At 36.0% G+C, this 23,107-nt stretch overlaps 1 protein-coding gene across 12 annotated transcripts; it reads left to right on the top strand.

Moving 5' to 3' along the window:
- Positions 1-12,321: 12,321 nt before the first annotated feature.
- Positions 12,322-18,713, top strand: LOC145008309 (protein SHOOT GRAVITROPISM 6-like). 12 transcript variants are annotated; one of them, XR_013663354.1, is made up of 16 exons: positions 12,323-12,808; positions 12,917-13,400; positions 13,573-13,629; positions 14,058-14,456; positions 14,566-14,613; positions 15,296-15,485; positions 15,565-15,702; positions 15,791-15,881; positions 16,027-16,115; positions 16,391-16,445; positions 16,959-17,017; positions 17,160-17,223; positions 17,312-17,435; positions 18,107-18,188; positions 18,297-18,449; positions 18,537-18,713. XR_013663354.1 is itself a non-coding variant. In XM_078966924.1 (16 exons), exons 4-7 carry the CDS (start codon positions 14,424-14,426, stop codon positions 15,678-15,680), a joined length of 366 nt encoding a protein of 121 aa, XP_078823050.1. In that variant the 5' UTR covers positions 12,324-12,808; positions 12,917-13,405; positions 13,573-13,629; positions 14,058-14,423; the 3' UTR covers positions 15,681-15,702; positions 15,791-15,881; positions 16,027-16,115; positions 16,391-16,445; positions 16,959-17,017; positions 17,160-17,223; positions 17,312-17,435; positions 18,107-18,188; positions 18,297-18,449; positions 18,537-18,713. The 12 variants fall into 12 exon arrangements, 9 of the variants coding, with proteins under 9 accessions (XP_078823054.1, XP_078823050.1, XP_078823052.1 ...); XM_078966924.1 differs by having other exon boundaries at positions 12,324-12,808; positions 12,917-13,405; positions 15,317-15,485; XM_078966926.1 differs by having other exon boundaries at positions 12,324-12,808; positions 15,317-15,485; positions 18,534-18,713.
- The last annotated feature ends 4,394 nt before the right edge of the window (positions 18,714-23,107 follow it).

Below are 23,107 nucleotides of genomic sequence, written 5' to 3' on the forward strand. Positions count from 1 at the left end.
GCACATTGTCGTACTTGCCACAGTGGCCCTGGCCTTGCTGGTCTCTCGATTCTGAATCAACAACCTTAGGCTTCTTACTTGAGCCCTCTGATACATATGCCTGAACCAACTTCCTCTTCCTCACAGTCTCTAGATCAATCTCCCGCTCGCGAGCCTGGGTTGTCATATCCTCCAATATCTTGCAGCTAGACATGCTCACAAACTCCCATATCTCATCCTTCAATATATCATGGCACCTAGCATTCTTCATCTCCTCATCTGCCACATACTACAGAAATAGCAATGCCCTCACTAAGAACATGGTGGTAATATCCGCCACTGACTCAGTAGTCTGGCGAAGATCCTGGAACTCCCTCGTGAGTTGTTGCACCTCAATCATTGGTGAAAACTCAACTCTGAACCTTATGAAAAAATCATCCCATCTCATCACCTTAACAACCCTATATCTCAAGGCATAACCTACCTCCTCCCACCAGTCATGGGCTCTATCTTTCAGAAGACAGGATGCAAGTCTGACCTTCACCTCCTGGAGATACAGGTGGATGGGAAGATGTTCCTGATGTCTGCCAACCATTGTTTGCTAGCAATGAGGTCCTTCTTCCCGAAGAACTCAGGAGCGCCATATACAAAAGAATCTCGGAAAGTAAAGAGCGTGCACCCACCATAGCCACCATCTCAGCACGAAAAGCTCTAGACACTGATCCATCAACTCCATAATTCCCTTCTTGATCGAACCAAATATCATAGGAGTCAGCTTCGGAATGTTGTAGGTAATATTAGACAAAATGAAGTTACACATCTGATGATCCAAGGACCCGACTCTAGAGCTTGAACCCGATCCCTCACTAGGACCTGAACCAACTCCAATGATCACCATACTGAGATTAAATGTAACACTTGGGTCAGGTACACATTTTTATTATTATTGAGTTAAAAGTTTTCAATTTTGGCCCTTTTCACGATGTGAGGAATGCTTTCTCACATTATGAGGAGTAATTTGGACAATCACATCATTTTAAGGCTCACGACATGAGCAATCCAATGCTTATGACATGATAGCAGCATGACAACCATAAACCCTAATTTTCGGTATTTAAAGGAAAGAAGGGGTTAGGGTTGTTCACCCTCTACCTCCCTCACACTCTAAGCCCTGGAGAACTCTAAGATTTATCATCGTTGAAGTTCATAACCATTTTGGTGCCATTTCTAGCTTGAAGAAGGAGAGAAGAAGAGGAAAGACGTAATCTAGTGGTGGAGTGGACAAAGTAGCAACATTATCATCACCTCTTCTTGCTGTTGGACCTTTGTAAGTATCAAAGATCCAAGTTTTATTACATTTCATGGGTAGATCTAGGATTTTTTTTCCACTTTTCTTCATGTTTAACAAGCTTGAATGAAGTAAATCCATAAAATTAGAAACTTTATGGATTCTTAGAGTTCCTTGATCATCTTATTGTTCAGATCTAGAAGTTGGTGAGGTATAGGAGGAATACATGGGAGTTTGAAGCATATTTCTTCAATTTTGACCTAGAATGGGTTGGATCATACATGGTGCAAGCATGGGCATAAAGGAAACATTCCCACTAAACAATTTTGACCTAGAATGGGTTGGATCATACATGCAAGCCAAAGCCTAGTGATTTCCCCCATACCTATTATCTGTTTGATTATATGTTTTTATGGTAATCAAACAGCCAGGGGTAAGCCAAAGCTTAGTGATTTCCCCCATACCCAAAATTCAACATCCCCACTAAACAATGCATCCCCTAAGCTAACTTGCATCATAGGTTCCCCTAGGATTCCGTTCCTACCACTCTCCACCATCATCTGCAAAAGAAACTCCCGCTAACTATCTAACAAATATAATTACATGCAACTGAAAGTAGACAATTATTTGACTGCAAGGTCTCACACTACAATGGTTGGAATCAAACAAGAGCTGTGCAATAGAGTTAAACCTAACATTCTAATATCTAATTTTTGTAACATGTAACCTAGCATATTCACTTTATAGTTAACTAGTATTAACAGTAGTTACTAAAAGCAAGCTCCATCATCAAGTTCTAGCTAATGCACTGCCTATCAAGCCATCATATCATATCATATGTAATCCATACTAGCATGCTATTCTAGAGGCTCATATAGTAGGCATAGAAATGCATCTCTCCTAACATACAATTTTGGGTATATCCTTAGCCATAATCTAGCATGCGATTCACATACTAAAACAAATAAATATGTATGGGTATTTTGGGAACACTTAATTGAGCTCATCCGATTGCATGCATCACACCCCATTTTATAAAATTCCTTTTAAAAAATCTATTTCTTTTCACTTAATTCCTCATTTTCAGTACAAACACACCCACCAGTGTGCCTGAATTCCTCAAACCAAGCATCTGATATCAACTTGTAACATCCCAAAAATACTAAGTAAAAAGTTTGTTTAAAATCAACCAAATCATCAACCATATATTTCAAAAACCATCAAGTATGTCATAGTAGAAAAATAGTTATCAGGGTACAATCCCAAAATCATAAAATTTAAAGATAGGTTGATGAAATGCGATCATGTTGGACCCTTCCCTTTTAAACCAAAAGTAGCAGAAAAACATTTAAACATAAAACGTAAGTACAAAGCTTAGTGAGTTTCCCCAAAATACCTAATACCATTCATACATATCATACTAAAGCATGTAACATGTTTTTTTCACTCCTAAGTCCCTTCTGAATCCCTAAGCCCCTTCTGGCTCGTTAAGTCCCTACTGACTCCTTCGGTATATTTCAACTAGTACGGGTCTATTTCACCCTACAACTAAGCATACAATCATGCTACCAATAATCATAAATACAAAAAGCACATACACGCATATCAGTAAGTGTCATGAAGATCATTACTATACTACAACATAATCCAGTGGGTCGGCTGTCACAACTAGCATTTTAGCTAGGAGATTCTATTCTCATGTAATCATCATTTGTTGTAAGATTTTCACTCTAAGTGAATATCATGCTATATACTAACATGAAATCATCTATTTGAATCTAAATTGTTGATTGAAGTTCAAAACCTAATACAATACATCTCATATATTCAACTATGGGTTGAAACCCTAAGTGTCACACCACCAAACCAAGGATGGCGGAAACGTCCGGGGGTGGAGGACCTCATGTATAGTATCATAACCACAATTGCAATAGTAATTTAAGCAAACACAACCAACATATATATAATTGAAAGAGTTACATCATTGTATGAATTACATGTTTCCAAATCAATTACAATATGTTGACAAAATATAAAATGTTGAAGCCTTAACGTCCCATCCTCAAAATGCACTTTGAACACCTGTTTAGTGATTTCCTAAGAATACAAGTTGTTTGAAAAAGTGTCAACACAAAGGTTGGTGAGTTCATAAGCTTTTGTTTTAAACTTAAAATAATTCCTTTTTCTTGTAAATGTCATGTTTGTTTCCAGAAAATCCGATATTTTCCTTAAGATGTGTAATGTAGCCTTATATCCAAAGACCGAAGTGTATAAATAACCTTTCTTACTTATAGAAAATAACGTAAGTTTAAATCAGCATAAAATCTTTTAAATGAAATTCCTGTAAATTCCTATGTTTGTTAATACTTTCTATGAGTTATTATAACCATGCTATGACCTAGTTGGCCTGAAACAACGTTCTCCAAGCGTCGGTAATGTTATGACATTTGTCACCTCAGACTTGCCGGTCTAGCTGTTGCATGCAACTCAGGTGTGGGTTTGTCAATCCTAATATAGATCTATATACAACTATCAAGCTCTCCCTCCAGGAGACTCTGGTTACAATACATGACTTATTGGTAAATGTGAAACGAATGTCTCACAAAGTCATTAACGAATTTACGTGTAATGTAATGAAAATTCAATTTTTGTAATAAATCTACCCTTTTTGTATGAGAGTGTTATGTAATGCATCATAAACTATACCTATTATAGTTTATCAAAACAAGGGTATTAGTGGTAATGTACGTAAACTATCTTTAACATAGTTTATTCAAATGTTCGTATGAAATGGATGTACTTTGATTATAAAATTTTGTTATCTTTTATATATGTATCAAAATCCGTTTATAAACTGATGTATGTCTATATACCAAGACAAAATGTCATTTATTTACAATAACATGTATTCACATAAAGATGTACACCTTGCTCGACATGTTACAAGGTGAAATAAAATTGTTAGTATTTTTCTGTTGTTAACAGATTCCGTTACAGTTATTAGGAATTTATAGAGAATTCATAATAGATCGAAATCAGAATCCATAAATTCTGGGACTTTGGAAAATGAGTATATTTTGTTTATAAATTTTCCCATACAACCATCCAACTTAGGTGAAAACGTCCATGAACACAGAGTGGTCCAGATTGGCTCTTGAAATGATAGGCCGTTTTGTAAAAATTGCCATAAATTGTAGAAATATCGTATGGAGATGTGCGAGTAGTCATTTTAAAGCTAAGAACTTGAAATACATCCACCGTGTACAGTTTTGAAAACTAAAATGTTTTAGTTTACCAAAACAGTCCGTGAATGGAGTCCAACTTTTCTGATGTAAGCTGCTAAAAACATTTAGTTGTGTTCTTGGTGATTTAACTTGTATTCCCCCTCCCCCTTAAAACTTAAGAAAATGCAAAAATGTAGGGGTATGAACTCACATTGAATGATTCTGGTGGATGGATATTATAGAAGAGAAGTATTCAACTCAAGAACACTTGGAGGATTACTTTGAAGATTCAAGAATCTAACACAATAATGATGGAGTTTGTGTAAGCATTCAATGATTTGAGTAAATTGAAGTGTAATAATCACAAGGAGAATGAATTATACTTACCAAGAGTGTAAGAAAGCTTGATGATCAGCCTTAAGTCTCGAATTTCTAGAGAGAGAAAGTGAGAGAAAGTTGTGTTTGATCTTTTGGTAAAATGAGAGAAGTGAGTGAAATGAGGAGTGTGCAGTGATGTTCCAGCTCTAATAATGTGAGAAAGAGGTTAGAAATGATGAAAAAGTACATTGACAAGACCTAGGCATGGTGGGAGGAGTGTGGCTGGTCAAGGAGTGGATGTGAGGGGTTGCTTGTGTCATAAGCTAAAGATAAGTCAACACTTCATCTTTAATGCTTCAACCACTAAATTCTATTCTTTAAATAAAGATTTCCATAAAACTATTTTTAAATTATGAATATTTAGGGTCTTATATAACATATGATTTTTGGAGAAAATCCCGCGTTAAAATCACGAAAAACGGGATCAAAATGCTAAAAATATTGAAAATCAGGCAAAAACTGTCAAAATCCAAAATTCAGGGTCGGAGGTTCGGTCCTAGCCATTAGAACCGAAAGTGGGAAAGAGACTGAGAGGAGGGGAAGAGGAACCGAGAGCGCGAGGAGATGAACAGAAGGCGAGGCTCGGTTGCGATTGAGGACCGAAAGTGCGAAGGCGGAAAAGAAGAAGAGGCGAGGCTAGGTTCCCAGGGATTTCGGTTCTAGAGGTCTCGGTTTCAGTTCCTTCTTAGTTTCGGCTGCTAGGCAGCTACCGTTCCTTGTTAGTTTAGGTTCTAGGGTTTCGGTTGCTAAGAGGTTTCGGCCTCTAAGAGGGATTTCGACTCCTTAAGGCTGTTTTTCTCGTTTTTACCCCGTTTCAAGCCGTTTTTGACCCGGTTAAGTGTTAGTATGGCCCAAAAGACTATGAAAAGTTACGGGAACTTTTGAGAGAAATTTGGGAGAGATTTCAAATAGAAAGAGGAATGGTGAAAACGATTGAGAGAGGTTTCGTTTGTGACCTTTTTTAGTGTCCGGCTTCACAATGCAAGGTCCGTAAACCCCATTAAGCCATGTTATAGTGTCCTACATACTCCCGATGTGTGTGTAATAGTGTTTTATTGCTTTGGTTTAATGTTTAGCATTATCATAGTTATGGAAATTTAAACATACAAAATTTTCAAATTGATGTTTTCTCATTAAAATAGCGAGTTGTTTAGTAATTACACAACGTAAACCCTAATACACAAGGGTTAATCGAGTCGTCCGGTTTGACTTGTTGACTTTGTTTGACTTTTACTTGACCCGAATTTGACTATTGTCACACTAAGAATCTCGGTTCAAGTTTAGTATGGACTAGGATCCTTTTTTTTGGCTGAATGGACCAATAAACTTTAAATTTGACTATTTTGGGCCAAGAAACCCAATTTGGGCTCTAATTGGACATACATCCATGAAACTAAAGTATTTTGGGTTATGTGGGCCTAGAATGATTCATCTTATCTCTAGTGGGCCATGATGGGTCATAAATGGTTTTAAAAGCCTTAATGGGCCGTGAACCCTCATAAGGGCCCAATAGGCCGAAAAATATTTATTTTGGGCCTTATGAATTCGAACTAAGTCAAGTAAGGGCCCAAACTCTCTCATTTCCTTTTTCCTTGCCCATTCTCGGCCCAATTAAAAAAAGAAAAAAGAAAATGGAAAATCCTTATGAAGACACCTCATTATTAACTAGAGGTCTCCCAAATTAATTACATCACATATAACTAAGTCTTTACACTTTAATCTCTCATGCAACAACCAATTCTCTCTCTCTCTCTCTCTCTCTCTCTCTCTCTCTGTCACTCTCACTATATTTTCCTTATTCTTTTAGTCTCGGCCTACCCAGTCACCATTACACACTCTAATTCAATTCTAAAAACTCCTCTCTAAAACTCCGAAGAACTCTTCCATTCTTCATTAAGAAATTGTAGGGTGGTGTGGGTGTTTCTTCAAGTTGTCAACAAAATCCATTCATTCTTGGTAAGTTACTTCTCATCAAGGTGTTTTACTTCATGATTATGATAAACTCACTTCTCTTAACATACCATTTCATGATCCATATTCCTTAAAACTTCCTAGAATTTGAAGATATCATCAAGGAGCTTGCTAAGGCAGAAAACACCTTCCATTCTTCATCAAAAACCAAAAACTTCAAACAAAGGTGAGTTTATACCCCTATTTACGATTTTTACCTTGTTTTGAGGGAGAATTGTGACAACCCAAAGTTATTCCGTTATATTACCCTGTTTCCGTTAACGGAATATTCCATCTTATAAAAGTTCCGTTAATTCAAGGTCGTCAAATAAATAAATGTCTTATTTATTTATATATTTTATGTCGTTATCGTCGTGATAAATAAATAAATACACGTAAAATACATTTCCATTTAGTTGGAAAAAAAATAATTTTTATGACGACCATTTAAACGGGTAAAAAGCTTAAACCTCGGTGAACTTTTGTATCGGGTAGTCGTATACCGGGTGCAACACCCAAGGTATATATATATATATATATATATATATATATATATATATATATATATATATATATATATATATATATATAGGGAGTTGGGTACTCCATTTGAAGCTTTTACCACCCTAAACCCATTTCCTCCCTCTACCCTCTCTCTCAAGCTCGTTTCCGACTCAAATCCGCGAGTTTCCGCCTCCAAAACGTAAGATCTTCTACCCTAACTTGTTTTAGACATTGTTTAGTGTTGTTTTAATCCAAAAATCACCCAAGAAAGCCCATTAGAAGGAGTTCACGGCCTAAGAACCTCCTTAGGCCGTACACACCTTAAATGGTGCCAAAATGCCGAAAATTCCCTCCCTTAGGCTTGGAAATTAATTTAGGATTAAGCCTAGAAGTGTTTGAACCTCAAAGCAACAAGTTTAGGGGCTTGAAAGAGGGTTTATGGCCCAAGAGCATTCTTAGGTCGTAAACTCCTCAAAATATGCAAATCAAGCCTCAAAATCACTCCCAAACCACCCTTAGGCTTAAGACATAAATTAGGGACTTGCTATTTCAGGTTTGGAGCAATTAAACACAAAGAAATGAGGGGTAAAAAAGGAGTTTACGGCCCAAGCACATGCTTAGGCCGTAAACACCCCCAAACCATGTCAAATGATAGTTTTTGTCCCCTAAATGGCCTTATACCTTCATTATAAATCACTAGGATTGAATCAAGGGCTTAAAAATTCAATAAAACCAAGGGGTAGGAGTTCACGGCCGTGAACTCCCATAGGGGTGGTTCATGGGCCGTAAAGTCACATATGGTCCCTTTAAACACATTAAACCCACTCATACATTTAGATTCGGACCTAGCTAAATTCCACGATTAATATAAGGCCTTTAAGCATCCTAGAACATCCTCACCATGAGTATACCGCCGTAAACTCATGGGGAGTTGTCCTAGGGCCGTGAAATCTATATATAGAGGTTACTCTTCAAGAGTAAACTCCATTCCTAAGCCATTCAAGCCCTTAGATGTTACCTGGGACACCCCAAACACTTAATCAAAGTGTTTTCCGCACTTTAGGATGCGTATACTTGTTTAATTAGTATTAAATGTACTAATTGTATGTGAACATATGTTATCATATGTTAAATAGGTCACTAAGTGTGTCCAAGTCATTACTTGACACCGAGCACCTAACCGGCACCTTCGTTGGATCCACTTACGTCAGGTGAGTTCATACCCCTGAATGAACCTTTTATATGTTTTTACCTGTTTTATAGGGGGGAATACAAGTTAAACATGCCAGTTATCATATCAATCATATGTGATTGATAACCCGCGTGCACAATATTTACCACACTGTTAACTATTTTACTGAGAATGACACTGTAAATGGTTTTCTAAAAACGTAGTTACTTGTTCAACTTTTACTGATAATGTTTAATCAAAATTCATTTAAATTGTTTATGAAAGGTTTTCAAAGGATTTTTAAAGGTTTTTAAACTCAATTTGCAAAGGAATACCAAGTCGTGATTTTCTTAATATATAAAGGTTTTCCAAAGTTTTCGTCTATGTTTTTATACTTCTACTTGGTTAAGATACTACTGCTTCACTTTTGTTTAGTTAATACCTCTACTTTGTGATACGCTTATACCTGATAACGCCTCCACTTCGTGATACACTTATACCTTGTAAGACACTCTTCTTCATGATACACTTATACTTGAGAACGCCTCCACTTCGTGATCCACTTATACTTGAGAACGCTTCCACTTCGTGATACGCTTATACCTTGTAAGACACTCTACTTCGTGATACACTTATACTTGAGAACGCCTCCACTTCGTGATCCACTTATACTTGAGAACGCTTCCACTTCGTGGTACACTTATACCTAATGACACTTCCATAGAGTTAGATGTATGCCTATGCTTGTATAGATGCATATAAATAATGTTTGAAGGACTTAGGAAGGCTTGTTCGCCTTATTTCCTTTTCTTCGTTGAGATGTGGTCTCGTGGGATTGGATGTCCGTCCAAAGGTCGTTTGATCATTAGTTATATATTATGTGTACAGGCATAGACATATAGGTTTACACTAGTCAGTCCAGTTGAGAGTCTCTATCGCTTATCCAGTATTTTACACTAAATCTCACTATACAAGATACATCCTCAGTACACGGCCTACTCCGTTGTCGATTTGGTAACCAGAGTCTCTTGTAGGGAGAGCGGACATTGTGTGTATAGATCTATACGGGATTGACACCCCCGCACCCTGGCTGCTAGCTACAGTCCACGACCTACCAAGCCAAGGGGTGACAAATGTCACAATTATACCGATGCTTGCAGGGCGTCAAGATTCTCTAGTGTCGATCAGTATGGTTACGAGTATCTCGGGGTTACCTTATAATTCATGGCTTTAAGGCAACGGGTTTTATACACAGTATTTCACTGTATACACTGTGTTCACTGTATTGGACCTTACTAGCTGTATCTTTCATTTGAAACTGTCTAGGGTCTGTCTCTAGTTTAGACCTTGCTAGCTGTATCTCTCCTTTGATACTGTCTGGGGTCTGTATTCTCTGTTTTAGACTTTACTAGCTGTATCTTTCATTGAATACTATCTGGGGTCTGTATTCTCTGTTTTTAGACCTTGCTAGCTGTACCTTTCATTTGGTACCATCTGGGGTCTGTATCTCCCTTTGATTAGACTGAGCCAGGTGTGTCGTTTGTTCGATACTCTCCTGGAGTCTATGATTCCTTTTGCCTTAGTCAGCAGTCTTCACTGCTGAGGCATATGTTATTTCCCTGATTTCTCTTGCTTTCTTTAATAATCAAATTCTGTATTTTGATAATGATAGCGATTAAGGGAAAACCACTTTTTACCACATAACTCCGTCCAGTCTTGGTAGAAGACTACTTTTATTAAAGAAAATATAGGATTTTCTGGAAAAAACACTAATTTAACGGATACTCTAAAACTACCACTTTTGTTAAAGTTATTTGAATAAAATGACACTAAATACATATGAACTCACCAGCATTTGTAAAAATGCTGATACTCACTTTTCAAACAACTTGTATTCTTAGGTCAGCATTAGACAGGTACATCCCCGAAGCTTTTAACGAAGACAGTTTAGTACCAAGCTGCACCCATATTATTACTTGTATTATTTTGATGTATTGTAATGTAAACCATGTAAAACTATTACTATTAATGCAATGGTTGTTGTACTTTGATTACTATAATGCATGTGTTGTGATACTTGAGATGACATCATCCACCCCAGAATGTTTCCGCCGTTCCGGTTTTGGGGTGTGATAGATTGGTATTAGAGCATTGTTTATAGTGAGCTAAGTATATTAATTCATAAAAGATATACAACCTATAAATACATAGGGATAAAACACTCTGACCAAGAATTATACTTTAAAATATAACCATATTTTACAAAAGTATTTGAACATACATAATCTAAACACTCGAACACAAGTATCACAAGATGAACAAGAATAAAAGTCTTCGGATGTTGAACACTACAGTCAAACCTAGGCAGTTATGTAATCGTAAACTGGAATAAATGTAACCTGATCAACTATATTTATTCGAGATGCAATGAACATGTGCTTGGGAGTGATAGTGATGTTGCAACAGGTCTAAAACTTACCAACTAGGTGTGTTAGAGCCAAATATAAAGTTTAAAAATACTATAGGAGTATTTTAGAATACTAAAAGATTCACATTAATCCTAGAATCATTATCAGAAGATAAGAGACAAACAAGAATTAAAATACCATAGGGGTATTTTAGGATCCATAACTAATCTTGTGTGAAGAACTAAAAAGATCCTTATTGATATACCTACAATTACAGAGAGTATACTCCCAAGGTTATATATAATAAGGATCCCATAGGCTAAGAATGTGTGGTTTCACCCTATTTCCTTTTCCTCGTTGGGATGTAGATCTAGAGTAGTATCACATATTCAAAGGCCTATCGGATCTAAGCTATATATGATTTGTATACCCTGTATAATCGTAGCAGGACTCGATATGGATCACCTATTGAAATGTTAATAATCTCTTAGGATTCTTTAGACATTTCCATTCTCGCACGAACCCTATAGAAAACCCTACCCACTTCAGTACTCGGCAGAAGAGTTGATTCCGGCCCCGAAGAAGTTCATTGAGAAAATTTCCAGTTCGGAAATTAATGAACTGGGTCTAGACTATTGAAATCACCAGGTGTCTATATCTTTTAGGGACATCGGTGAGAAATTCGCCTACGCTTCTGAGATCCCCAGTCGTCTATCATGAAGTGGTGACACCCGGAGTCGGATTCGGAAGTAAGGCGGAGTAGAAATTCAATAAGTCCATACGAGGAGAGAACCCTAGGTAACTACCCGAAGGAAACCAACGTCGGTCCCGGTCAGGGATACGAGGTAGACAGAGGGAGCTAGTACAGGGAACCCAAGAAGTGTCTTTTCCTCGTGCTCGTCACGCTAATACACCCATAAAATAATACAATTTAGTGAGTTAGTGGTTACACTACTCACGCTATGTGTTAGGAAAATCGCCTTTTCCCGTTGCCAGTAACACGTTTAGAGCGGATCCCTACACCTCTGTTGAGGTTGTTTAGCCATAAGCCTTCATAAGCCTCTCTTCCTATGGTTTTCGTTCCAAACGGTTCTCAAATCTCTCACTACTAGAAAAACAGCCTTTTACGACGCGCAATTAATATCACACACTAATAGAGGATGCACATTTGTGCGTGCCCTAAAATTTAATGTTAATTTTCCAAAATTTGAAGGATAGAAGACGCGCATTTTTGCGCGCCTAAAATTAGTGTCCAAAAAAACCACGGAAGCCACCTATCATGAAAAGCGTGTCGTGTAAATGTGTTGTTTTATATTTTTTAGAAAGGTGCGTTCTCAGTTGTTTTAATAATCTATGGTGGGAAATGAAATCCCAAAAAATTAAACAGCCGCCTGATTCTTCTCCTTCTTCTCCTTCTAAAATCCTCTAACAAAAAAACCCTAACAATCCTTGTTCACTTGATTCATCTCCTTCTTCTCCTAAAATACTCAAACAAAAAACCCTAATAATCCTTTTGAAGCAACCCTGTTCCTCTACCTTTGCATTCTCTCTCTCTCTCTCTCTCTCTCTCTCTCTCTCTCTCTCTCTCTCTTTCTCTCTCTCTCTCTCTAGAAAACACTAATCACCCTTCTTGTTTTTTGAACCAAGTTCATCCGCTCTTGCCTCCGCTCCTATCGGACCACCACAGTCCCCCACCGGATCGCTAAAACAATAGCCACCGATGCACCACTTCACTACCTTTCACTCTCTAAATGTGCGACTGCTCAATGTAATGGCCTTCTAGGGTTCGCTATCCCCCTCCCTTAATGTCTGCGATCGATAATGGAGATGATGGCCACCACTACTACTCCATTACTCACATGTCGATGTGTCTGCATACACATACCTTTTTTACAGAGGGTTTAAGGTTAGTTCTTCAATTCATCATTTTCGTGATCTGTTCATTGTCAATTCAGTACACTATCTAGTCTACAAAATGTTTAATTGTCTTCCTGTATTATCAATTGTGTAACAGGTGATGCCCTACAGTATAGGTTGCAAGACTCCATTGTCCAATTTTGAGGCTAATTGTAAACATTAATATTTGTCAAAATGTTGAGCACTGTAGACAAGAGCACATCAAACAATAGTGTTTTGCCCTGTAGCTTGCAAGACTTTCCACTCTCCCATACTTCCTCTTCCCCAACTCACGCTTCCTAAAAAAATCATCAGCTCTTTTCATTGTGCCTGAAATCTCTTCTCATGTACCCCCTCTTCCCCACCATCCCTTCCAAAATTCTCACATGCTTCGTGAAAAAATCTATATGTTCTCACTCAAAGAACCCTGGTCGTCACCCCACCACCACCATTGACGTCGTCAGTCTGGGGAGTCCAGGCACCACCAGGAGTCATCAAAGCGGGAAACTAAGCCCAAGGTCTTCAAATGTTTTTGAACAGGACAAATTCTTACCAATCACGAGCATTAGTATGATAATGAAGTAGTCATTCCCGACTAAAGAGTAAGGTCTCTCTCTCTCTCTCTATCTCTCTCTCTCTCTCTCTCTCTCTCTCTCTCTCTCTCTCTCTCTACATGGTCGCTTAGGATTCTGGGTAAAGAGATGAAATGTATTCATCATTGTGTGATAAAAAGATTAAATCTTATATCACATGTGTGTTCTTTTCCTTTTTCAGATCCACATATCTAGCAAGGAAAGCAAACCCAATTTTCTTTTGTTCTTTGAGACACAGGTAAAGATCCCTTGCATTTTTTAAATCAATCGTTAGTAGTGGGTTTGCTAATCTATGTTTCTTTCATTTTTCATTTTTGATTTTCTTTTTTCTGTTTTGATTTTAGAGGTACTTCTGAACTTTCTTTTACCGAAACTACTGCTATTCATTTATCTTTCCTTTTTGGCGTTTATATTGATGTTAAAAGTTGTGTGGGTATTTATAAACTTAACGGCGACTTAACGATTTTGTGACACCCAAACAGAGATGTGGATCCAAACCTGTTTTGGTATTAGGGGAGAAGTATATGAATGTTATTTTCAATCTGCCCACTAAAATCTCTCCGAGTGTTGTGTTTGTTGATGATGTTGTTACAAAGCTTATAACCGATTTTTCTTGTTTATCAATTTTTTTTATTTCCTTAAATAATAATGATTTTTTTGTAATAGGTGGACAACATGTTGGGTAGATGTGAAAATCCAAGGGAACTTGAAGCAACGTGCAAAAAGAAAAACGATTTATGGTAAACAGGGATGGTTTGCAACAAAGGATAGATTAATGCCACCAATAGACCCTTTGATCTTGATGAGCCTTTAATCAAGAGACAACCTAAGAGGTAAGTGTAATCTTTTTCTATTATGGAAAAGGGCATTATAGGTAATTGACAGATATGGATGCTCAATATAATATCTGGTGCTATTTGGCGTGCATGTTGATGGTTAATTTGTTGGATTCCCCAAATCGAGAGAATATTTTAAGTGTCATATTAACAAAAGAGGAATTAGTACTAAATATTGATCTTAAATCGGTGGAAAATGGCAGATGACTACTCGGAGAGTGACCTGAAGGTTATTATTCTCTCTCTCTCTCTCTCTCTCTCTCTATATATATATATATATATATATATATATATATATATATATATATATATAATTTTGTGTGTTTCGTTACTAACAGGCAGCTACAAATCATCCAATAAGAGAACTTTTGGAAAATGAAAAGAAGGTTTGGTTCATTGACGATTATTAATTACCATAAAAACTTTTATATACATAAATTCTCACTTTGTAAAGGATGTTAAAAGGATTAGAAAGACCATCCTGTCCCTACACATCAATTAACATGCAACTTTATGCACCTTCATTATTAAACATTTATGTCGATTTATGATTATTTTTATGAACAGAAGAAGGTTGCATCATGGATAGAAAATAGATTTCCTCCTTTTCATATGCTAGGCTTAAATTTTGGATGGTTTTAGAAGTGTCCATGAACAGTTAGGATCAACGAGTAACAAAAAATATGTACATTATGTTTGACTTTCATATATCCTCTTATTTCTACTACCTATAAAAAAAAAAAGAACAGTTAGGATCAATAAGTAACAATTACGGTTATTTTTTATGTTTAAAATAAACATTTTTACTTATAAAGTATTGTACTATGCTAAAAATGGGTCAACTTTGAAAGTATACCCCAAGTATAGCATTGTACTTTCAAAATGCAATGCTTTCATAATAAAAAACTTTAAAAAAATAAAAATAAAATAGTTTCAATAGCATGTTTCACTTGTATGTTTGGGGTATGCACTCATGGTCGCTTACTTAACCAAATAGATTTGGTAAACTATATGTTCCCTTTATTTATTAGAAGCTAAATTGGATTCTTTTTTTCTTTTTTCTCATAGGAACTTAACTTGTTATGACAGTTGTATTGTATGTTTGGAGAGATTGAAGTCCGAATTGAGATTATTCTAGAGGGAGTACTTTGTTGCTATGCTCCTCCTTTGCCACTTGGAACAGTTATTGTTTGTATTACATGCAGTGAAATCCGTGAATTCGAGTACCTTGAAAAACAAATCAGTAACCCTAGAGGAGGTAAAACAATGTTCCAGAAGTTCAGAAGAATTATTATTACTTGTGAGATTTATTCAAATTTTATTATCTGAAAAATAAGGTGATGAAGAAGAGTCGTGGTCTCAATTGATAGAGGGATGGGCCTTGACCCCGATTCTTAACTCTGGAGTTGGTGTCAACTTTCGTGACATTAATGGTTGGACTGCCCTTTACTAGGCTGCTCGATTTGGAATGAGAGGTTTGTTTTTGAACAAATTCATCTTTCACTTCTCTATCATCATCTTTCTGCACTATCTTTAATGTTTCATTGATTGGTGATGATTCAGGTGAGTCTGGTGGAGATATGAGGATCAATTTAAGCCTTTTTTCATCAACAACTTTACCATCTCTAACAAACTGTTCAAATTTATAAATCAGGTAAAGAAATTACTATTAAAAAAAGAACTTAAAACATTTTCAGAAAAAAAAACAACCATGTTAGAGGTGACATCTTCCTCCTTTGTTCCCTCTGGGACATATGTACTTTGAACTAACAATTTGTCCCTGCATATCATGCATGGAGGAGCTACCTTTGGTGCTTGCATAGTAACTGCATTTGAATATTGACACTTGAAAGAACAGTGAGGCTATAGTATCCTTTGACATCAAGGGGTAATTTTGTCAATTTCTAATATGTTTTTCAATTATAATGATTTAGGAATATAAATAAGAATTATAAATCAATAAAAAAAATATCAAAAAATAGATTTGGGTACATATGATATTTTAAAACATTAAGAAGGGTAAATATGATATTTAGATATTAGGACGGATAAATATGATATTTCGATGTTTAATAAGGGCATATATGAAATTCTATATGGTTGTAAACATGGACAACAGTTTTATAACTTTATTAACTCATCCCACTTTTTGAAATTTGGCAGGCCACTTAATTGAGAACTTGAATTCTCTTCCCAAACATGATGATACAAAAAAAGGGTAGCCCCTCCCTCTGCCTCTCACTTGTTTTAGTTTATATACACACAATTTTTTGCTTGCATTATAAAAGCAGCCCCTAGAGATTGTTTTAGCATAAAAAATAAATATATGCCACAATATCAGGAAGTTCTTTTGTTAGAAAAATATCATTTAGTTGGTATGGTAAAGCTGGTGCCCCCCCCTCCCCCTTCTTAATTGATAGCAATCTCCAGAGTCTGTGACTTCGAAAAAAATTTAAAAAAATATACAAGGTCTTATAGATATAAAATAGTGAGTGAATGAGGTTAGGTTTAAAAATGAGGGTTTTTCAGTGTTTTAAAACATATATAAATATTATCACATGATGAATTTTCAGTGTTTTGGTATGCACCTACATCCCCAGGTAATGAGAGTTGCATCATAGTAATAGTAAAACCACGAATCATGGATCTAATGCTAGGTTGGATAATTTGTGTTAGTTACTAATTTATCTTTTTTTTTTTTTTTTGGATTTTGATACTTTAATAATAAAAGATAGGAAGATCTGATTTGGTGGATTTAAAAGATTTGCAGGAAATGTTGGTTCGATTATGGTGAGTCAATAGTCTACATGTCTTTGTCTTGACTTTCTTTATTAAGTCTTTTTTTTTGTGCATTAAGTAAAAAACAAAGTCATTTGTTATTCAACCTCACTTCCACACAAAAGGGTAAAATAATGATCATTTTCTATTTCAGACCAGAACTACTATTACTGACCAAAATGGACCTTCGTGAGCAAGTGAAAATGTTATCTGGTCAGGTGGCACTTTGCACTAGTAGCATACTTAACTGATTTGACTTGAAAAAACATGATTTAATTTTTTTTCCTGTTATTTGCTGAGGTTTAGGGATATTGCTGGTGTATTTAAAGTCATGTCAATTTCAATCAGTGCCCTTGAAGAAGGGGAAGTTGACACCGCTTATATGACCAAACTTGCTAAGCTTGCCACTGCTGAGATTATTTCATCAAAGGTAATTTTGGGTCTAGTCTTTTCGGTATTGTTAATTTGGTCTTTAAGGGCTGCTGAACATATTCATAAAACTGAATTCTCCTTCATGAAGTTTGAGGTGTTGAGTTTAATTGATTATGATGGTTACTAATAAGTTCTATAGTTTTCCAAGTCAATATTCAATTAGCATGTGCTTTTTTGGTTATGATATGTATGATGTTTGTCCCTGGGCCGTAACCATGTGGATTTCGTTAGCTAAATGTTAACTGCCATGGCATAAAAATATGTTTAAATAGGAATATAATTTTTTTAGGAATCACTTATGAAAAAAACTCTAAATTATTAAATTATAAATATAGATTATTAATATGAAAATAGAAAGGTGATATAATTGTAAAAAAACAAATTATTGAAATGTATTCACCATTTAATAATTGCGAATTCATTAAGTTTACAATTTGATATATAATAGCTACACCATTTTACTCCAACCAAACACCATTTGTTGCACCAAATTTGGTGTTATACTATTCCTTTGTACAATTTAGTCCTTCAAGTTTGAGTTTATACATTTTTAGTTAGTTTAAATTTTACAGCTTATTTCAAATCTAATATCTGAACTTGTAATATTAAGTTATATACTATATTGATATTAACTAATCATATATATTTAAAATTAATTTTATGTTTCAGGTTTATGGTCCTCAAGCAGATATATGGAGTGCTGGTGTGATTCTTTACATTCTTCTTTGAGGGGTCCCACCTTTTTGGGAAGGTAAGTCTAAAGGAATAAAAGACTAATAAGTTAATACGTTAATAGCTTATCAAATGCTCTAAACTTTCTTTTTAGTGACTGAATTTATGTTCTTTTTTTTCATGATAGAATCTGAAAATGAGATATTTGAAGAGGTTTTGAGGGGTAAACTCGACTTTTCCTCAGATCCACGACCTAGTATCTCTGAAAGTGCTAAAGATTTGGTTAGGAAAATGCTTATTAAAGACCCCAAAAGACGAATAATAGCTCATGGTGTTCTTTGTAAGTTTTGGTTGTTATAAAATTTTCCTATAAGTATTATTTACGCTTTTTATTGAACATTAATATCATTGGCTCCGGAATCAGCAGCGACACAAATTGAATCAGCTCTGGAATGCAGTCGTGAATTGGCTCCGGAAAATTGTCAATGTACGGAAACAAAAAAAATGTCAAATTTGTAATAAAATATTATGCAATGGATTCTATTTCTTGTATACGATATTTTGTATGACATTAAATTTTATGAAATTGATTATATTTTTTGTATATGATATTTATTTTCTATTATGAGGCATTAAATGCAAAATTAATTTGAAAATTAGTAAATCTATAAAAATATTTTTTTTAACATTTAAAATTATGATACGCAAAAATGTGTGTCATCTTCATTTATGACATGGCCTTTCTTGACAGGGATTTTCTTGATACGCATTGCGTGTCATAAGGTTACGACACGCAAATGCGTGCCATCTTCCTTTATGACAGGGCCTTCCTTGATACGCATTGCGTGCTGTAAACGCACGTCGTAAATGAGCGTCGTAAATGCGCGTCGTCTCTCTTTATGACAGGGCCTTCCTTGACGCGCATTTGCGCGTCGTCTGACCCTTTTACGATGCGCAATGAGCGTCGTAAAAGGCTGTTGTTCTAGTAGTGTCTCTAGGCCGGAGAGTGAAACCTTTCCCAATATAAAGGTAACTTAGTAGGAACGACTCGCATCTTATGGCCTTTTCTGATACTCATACTCCTACCTTGAATACTAGGGCTACATCATAGGGATGTAGTTCGACACTCAGACAACCAGTACCCAAGGCACGGGAAAAATTTATGCCTAATACAGTCAGGACAGATATGTCCTGGGTTAGCCATCGTCTCTCATTATCTTGTGTTCCTTTCTGTGTAGGAACAACCATGCCTCCAAAGTAACTAGTCCACAAGCAAGAAACCTACTCTCTTATTCGATGAAGCTACGTTTCAAGCTGCAGTCTCGGCAGCCGTAGCAGTTGTCATGGCTCAGCTGAATGCTAACAACGCCAATGTTAGCAAGAGTCCTATCGGAATTTCCGATCCTAGTAATGGACAGCAGCAACCAACACCTGCATACCCAGCCACCCAAGAACCCCAACCAACTCCACCAACGAGAAAGTTCAAGAACGAAGAAGGAAGTACCTCGGCTTAAGGGCCTTTCGTGAGAAAACGAGCTGAGACAGTCAATACCCCTGCCAACCCTTCCATCCCAACACCTACAAGACCATACCTAGGAAACCTTCCCCACCGCAGCAAGTGCAACTACCATCATCATGGTATCTGTCGAGAACTCTTCTGTGCTAGGTGCAACAGGAAGGGGCACACCTCTCGTACCTGCAGAGCCCCAGTTGAGTTCATTACATCAACCACCAAAGCGGCAACCAGTACAAGTTTCCACCTATGTGGTGAGATTGGACACTTCAAAAGGGACTGCCCAACCGAAGGAAAAGACAAGGACACAAGAGGAGTCTAGCTCTAATGCTTGGGGAGAAACATCAAGGATACCAGTAGATTTTGGTACGTCTCTTGATCTCAGATAACTAAGCAAAAACATTACAAGACTAACTCTAAATGTAATTACTTTCCCATTAAGGCGAAAGTCGCCGCACTCTTATAAAATTTAAAATTCATCAGGTAAAACTATAACGGCTAAACATATACGTTACGGCCATGTATAGTTAAGATGGATAGACCTAGAGTGAGTGAATGTCGCCTCATTTCCTGTTCCTCGTTTGGTTGTGGATTTAGGGCAGAGTCGCTCAGTCATAAGTGTTGGATTTTGAGCATTCTAACACTTCCTTAGTGTACATGCAACCCTAATAACCTTGAATCTATGTTTTCTCTATATACATGCAAATTTCTTTTTCAAGGTTATTTCCTAACTAGCATGGCATGGGGATTACATAAAACATAAAGAACTAGTAGAAATACATACCTTGTTGTCGCTTGGATTCCTTCAAGATGTTGTGAGCCTAGCACCCCAAATGTTGTGCCTCAAATGCTTCACACAACACTACAACCTTGGAAATAACTAGAGAGAATATTTCTATACTCCAAAATCGGCTATGCCCTCACAAGAATACTCTAGTGCCAATTTTTCATGCTATAGGGTTTCTTTTATAGTGTGTCATAATTAGGAGTTACAAATGTAAACCCTAATTGTCATGACTCTTCATTTCTCATGACCCATGGGTTTGTAACTCCCATGGACTATCCATGGAGCTCCATATGCTTATAACCAAACCCATAAACCATGGATCATTAATCCACCATAAAAGAATTGATGATTGTCATAATCAACCCTATATATTTAATTAGTCTCACTTTGATCACCAAATTAATTCTAGATTAATACTTGATCAAATACTAATTAAATAATACTAGTATTAATATATTAGAACTTATAATATATTAATAATCATAAGTGCCTTATTCTCTCATTTAGTCTATCCAAGTATTGCAATGCCATGCAACCCAAATGGACCATGCCGGGTCGGGTCAAGTTCATACCAAATAAAGTTATGGACTTAGACACTATATCCAATGGTCTCCCACTTGGATAAGTCTAATAACTATATTTGCAAATACGAATTCAAAATCCGACTTGCAATCGTAGCTCTTTCAAAGTCTCTCGGAACTATGATGATGATGATACGCCATTTAAGATAAGTGATCATATAATCCTCTGTTCTCATGATATCAGCCGGACAAACACATGGAACATGGTCTTACTTATTGTCCAACATTTGTTTCTTGATCTCCGATTTGTTTCGATATAGAACTAAATTGAACACATCAATTAGGTTCTGACCGGGCCCGGTACATAGGTCAAAACCAAATCATCGAGGGGCCCAGATACCGCTTCTATTTCTAGAAGTAACAGATAAACTTCGACTGATATGCTTGTACTAACTACTTGTTGAATTATTCACAAAGGCACATTTTATAACATCGAGTTACCAATGCGTTTTCGTACAATCAATGAATAACCAACTCATAGTCAACAACTCATATCTCTAGGTTTTAAGATTGATATGATATTACCGTCTCACGATCACTCGAGATAAATTCCATGAAGTGATGCAAGTGAGCGTGGGTTGAATCCAATACTCAGCCCTTATGAGTACTCATGAATGTTGTAGCAACCATTGCATTGTCTAAAGCAATTTAGACAAATCATACAAACCAAATTCATGACAGTCTTGATTCATATCTACTTCCAACATATGACTGACTATGGATGGTTTGAATAATATGATATATTCCATAACATATTTATTCTGGAAGTCAAAACATGAAAGTGAAACACAAGAATAATATTAATCCTATATGGCCCCAACACTTGGGTGTAAATAAAACAACTTTTATCTAAACACCATATTGATTACTCATTATTTATGTTTCGATTAATCAACTTTATGCTTGAATTAAAACATTAGTTGTCCCATGCTCCAAGCACGTACACTATGTTTTTCCAAACAACAATTATGCCATACTCCAAGTATGCATACTATGTTTACATATGGTCCTCTCTTTGTGAAATAGATCAATTGTCAATATTCCAATGATGCTCATTTCACAATTCCAATCTTTGTTGTAAGTGCAAGAATACCAAACTCTTGCCATTTACTATAATCTGTTAGATTCTAAACTTATATGCAATGATCCCCTTGTAACGACTATGCACAGAAGTCACAGAGACTTGGCAACATACATTACAAAGTATTCCAATGGGAAACAATTTCATGGATACATTCCTTTGAACATCTTTCTTAGCATTAAGTTCTTTAATCTTACACAAATTCAAAGAATAACTTCCACCTATGGAAACAATTCCATATTACCATTTTGACTATCACTTCTGAACAAGAGTTGCCTCTTTACAAAATATGTCAATATGGTCCTTACTCTATACTTCTAATTGTCCATGAGCAACCAATCTTTGGTAAACCTCAGATTGTCCTTGATAATTTTGCTTAATCACTTTAGTCATTTCCAGTTATATTCCTTTTTCCATCTTAATGCCCTAGGCATTTGGAAAATTTAGAATGGATGAATATTATAGCACATATAATCAAACCTATACCCAAAGCATATGGGACATGATTTATGCTATAAAATTTTTATTTGCCATGTTCTCAAAATTCGAACTATGAAGAGGGATGCCGTAATCATAATCGAAGTTTGAGAACGCAACATATATAGAATTTCCTTATGTTGAACCATTCCAGCATAACATTCATATATATTCTTGACTAAAGTAGATTAAATTCTCAATCTAAGCTTGTAGAATTGGAGTGAAGTATAGAATCCTCTCCCTTAATTATAGCAAAACAACTTTCAAAGCAACTTGAAACGTTTGTTTTCTATAAATAACATTGCTAACTTGCAATACTTAACATAATCATCATGCTCCCACTAGCATAATGATTACCAGCATAACACTTTATGCTCCCACTAGCTTTGACATGTACTCATAAATCAACTGGACTTCTAGAAATCAATACTTTATTGACTTTCTTACCAAAGTTCATATTTCTGATACTAGATTGCTTTGATAAGAATTTATCAAAAACATACACCTTTCCTTAGATAGCTCGCATGTTTGTCTAGACCTTTTGCAATTCTCACTAGTT

Source organism: Lactuca saligna, chromosome 8 (assembly GCF_052625555.1).
Source record: "Lactuca saligna cultivar CGN05327 chromosome 8, ASM5262555v1, whole genome shotgun sequence".
In the NCBI taxonomy this organism is placed as follows: Eukaryota; Viridiplantae; Streptophyta; class Magnoliopsida; order Asterales; family Asteraceae; genus Lactuca; species Lactuca saligna.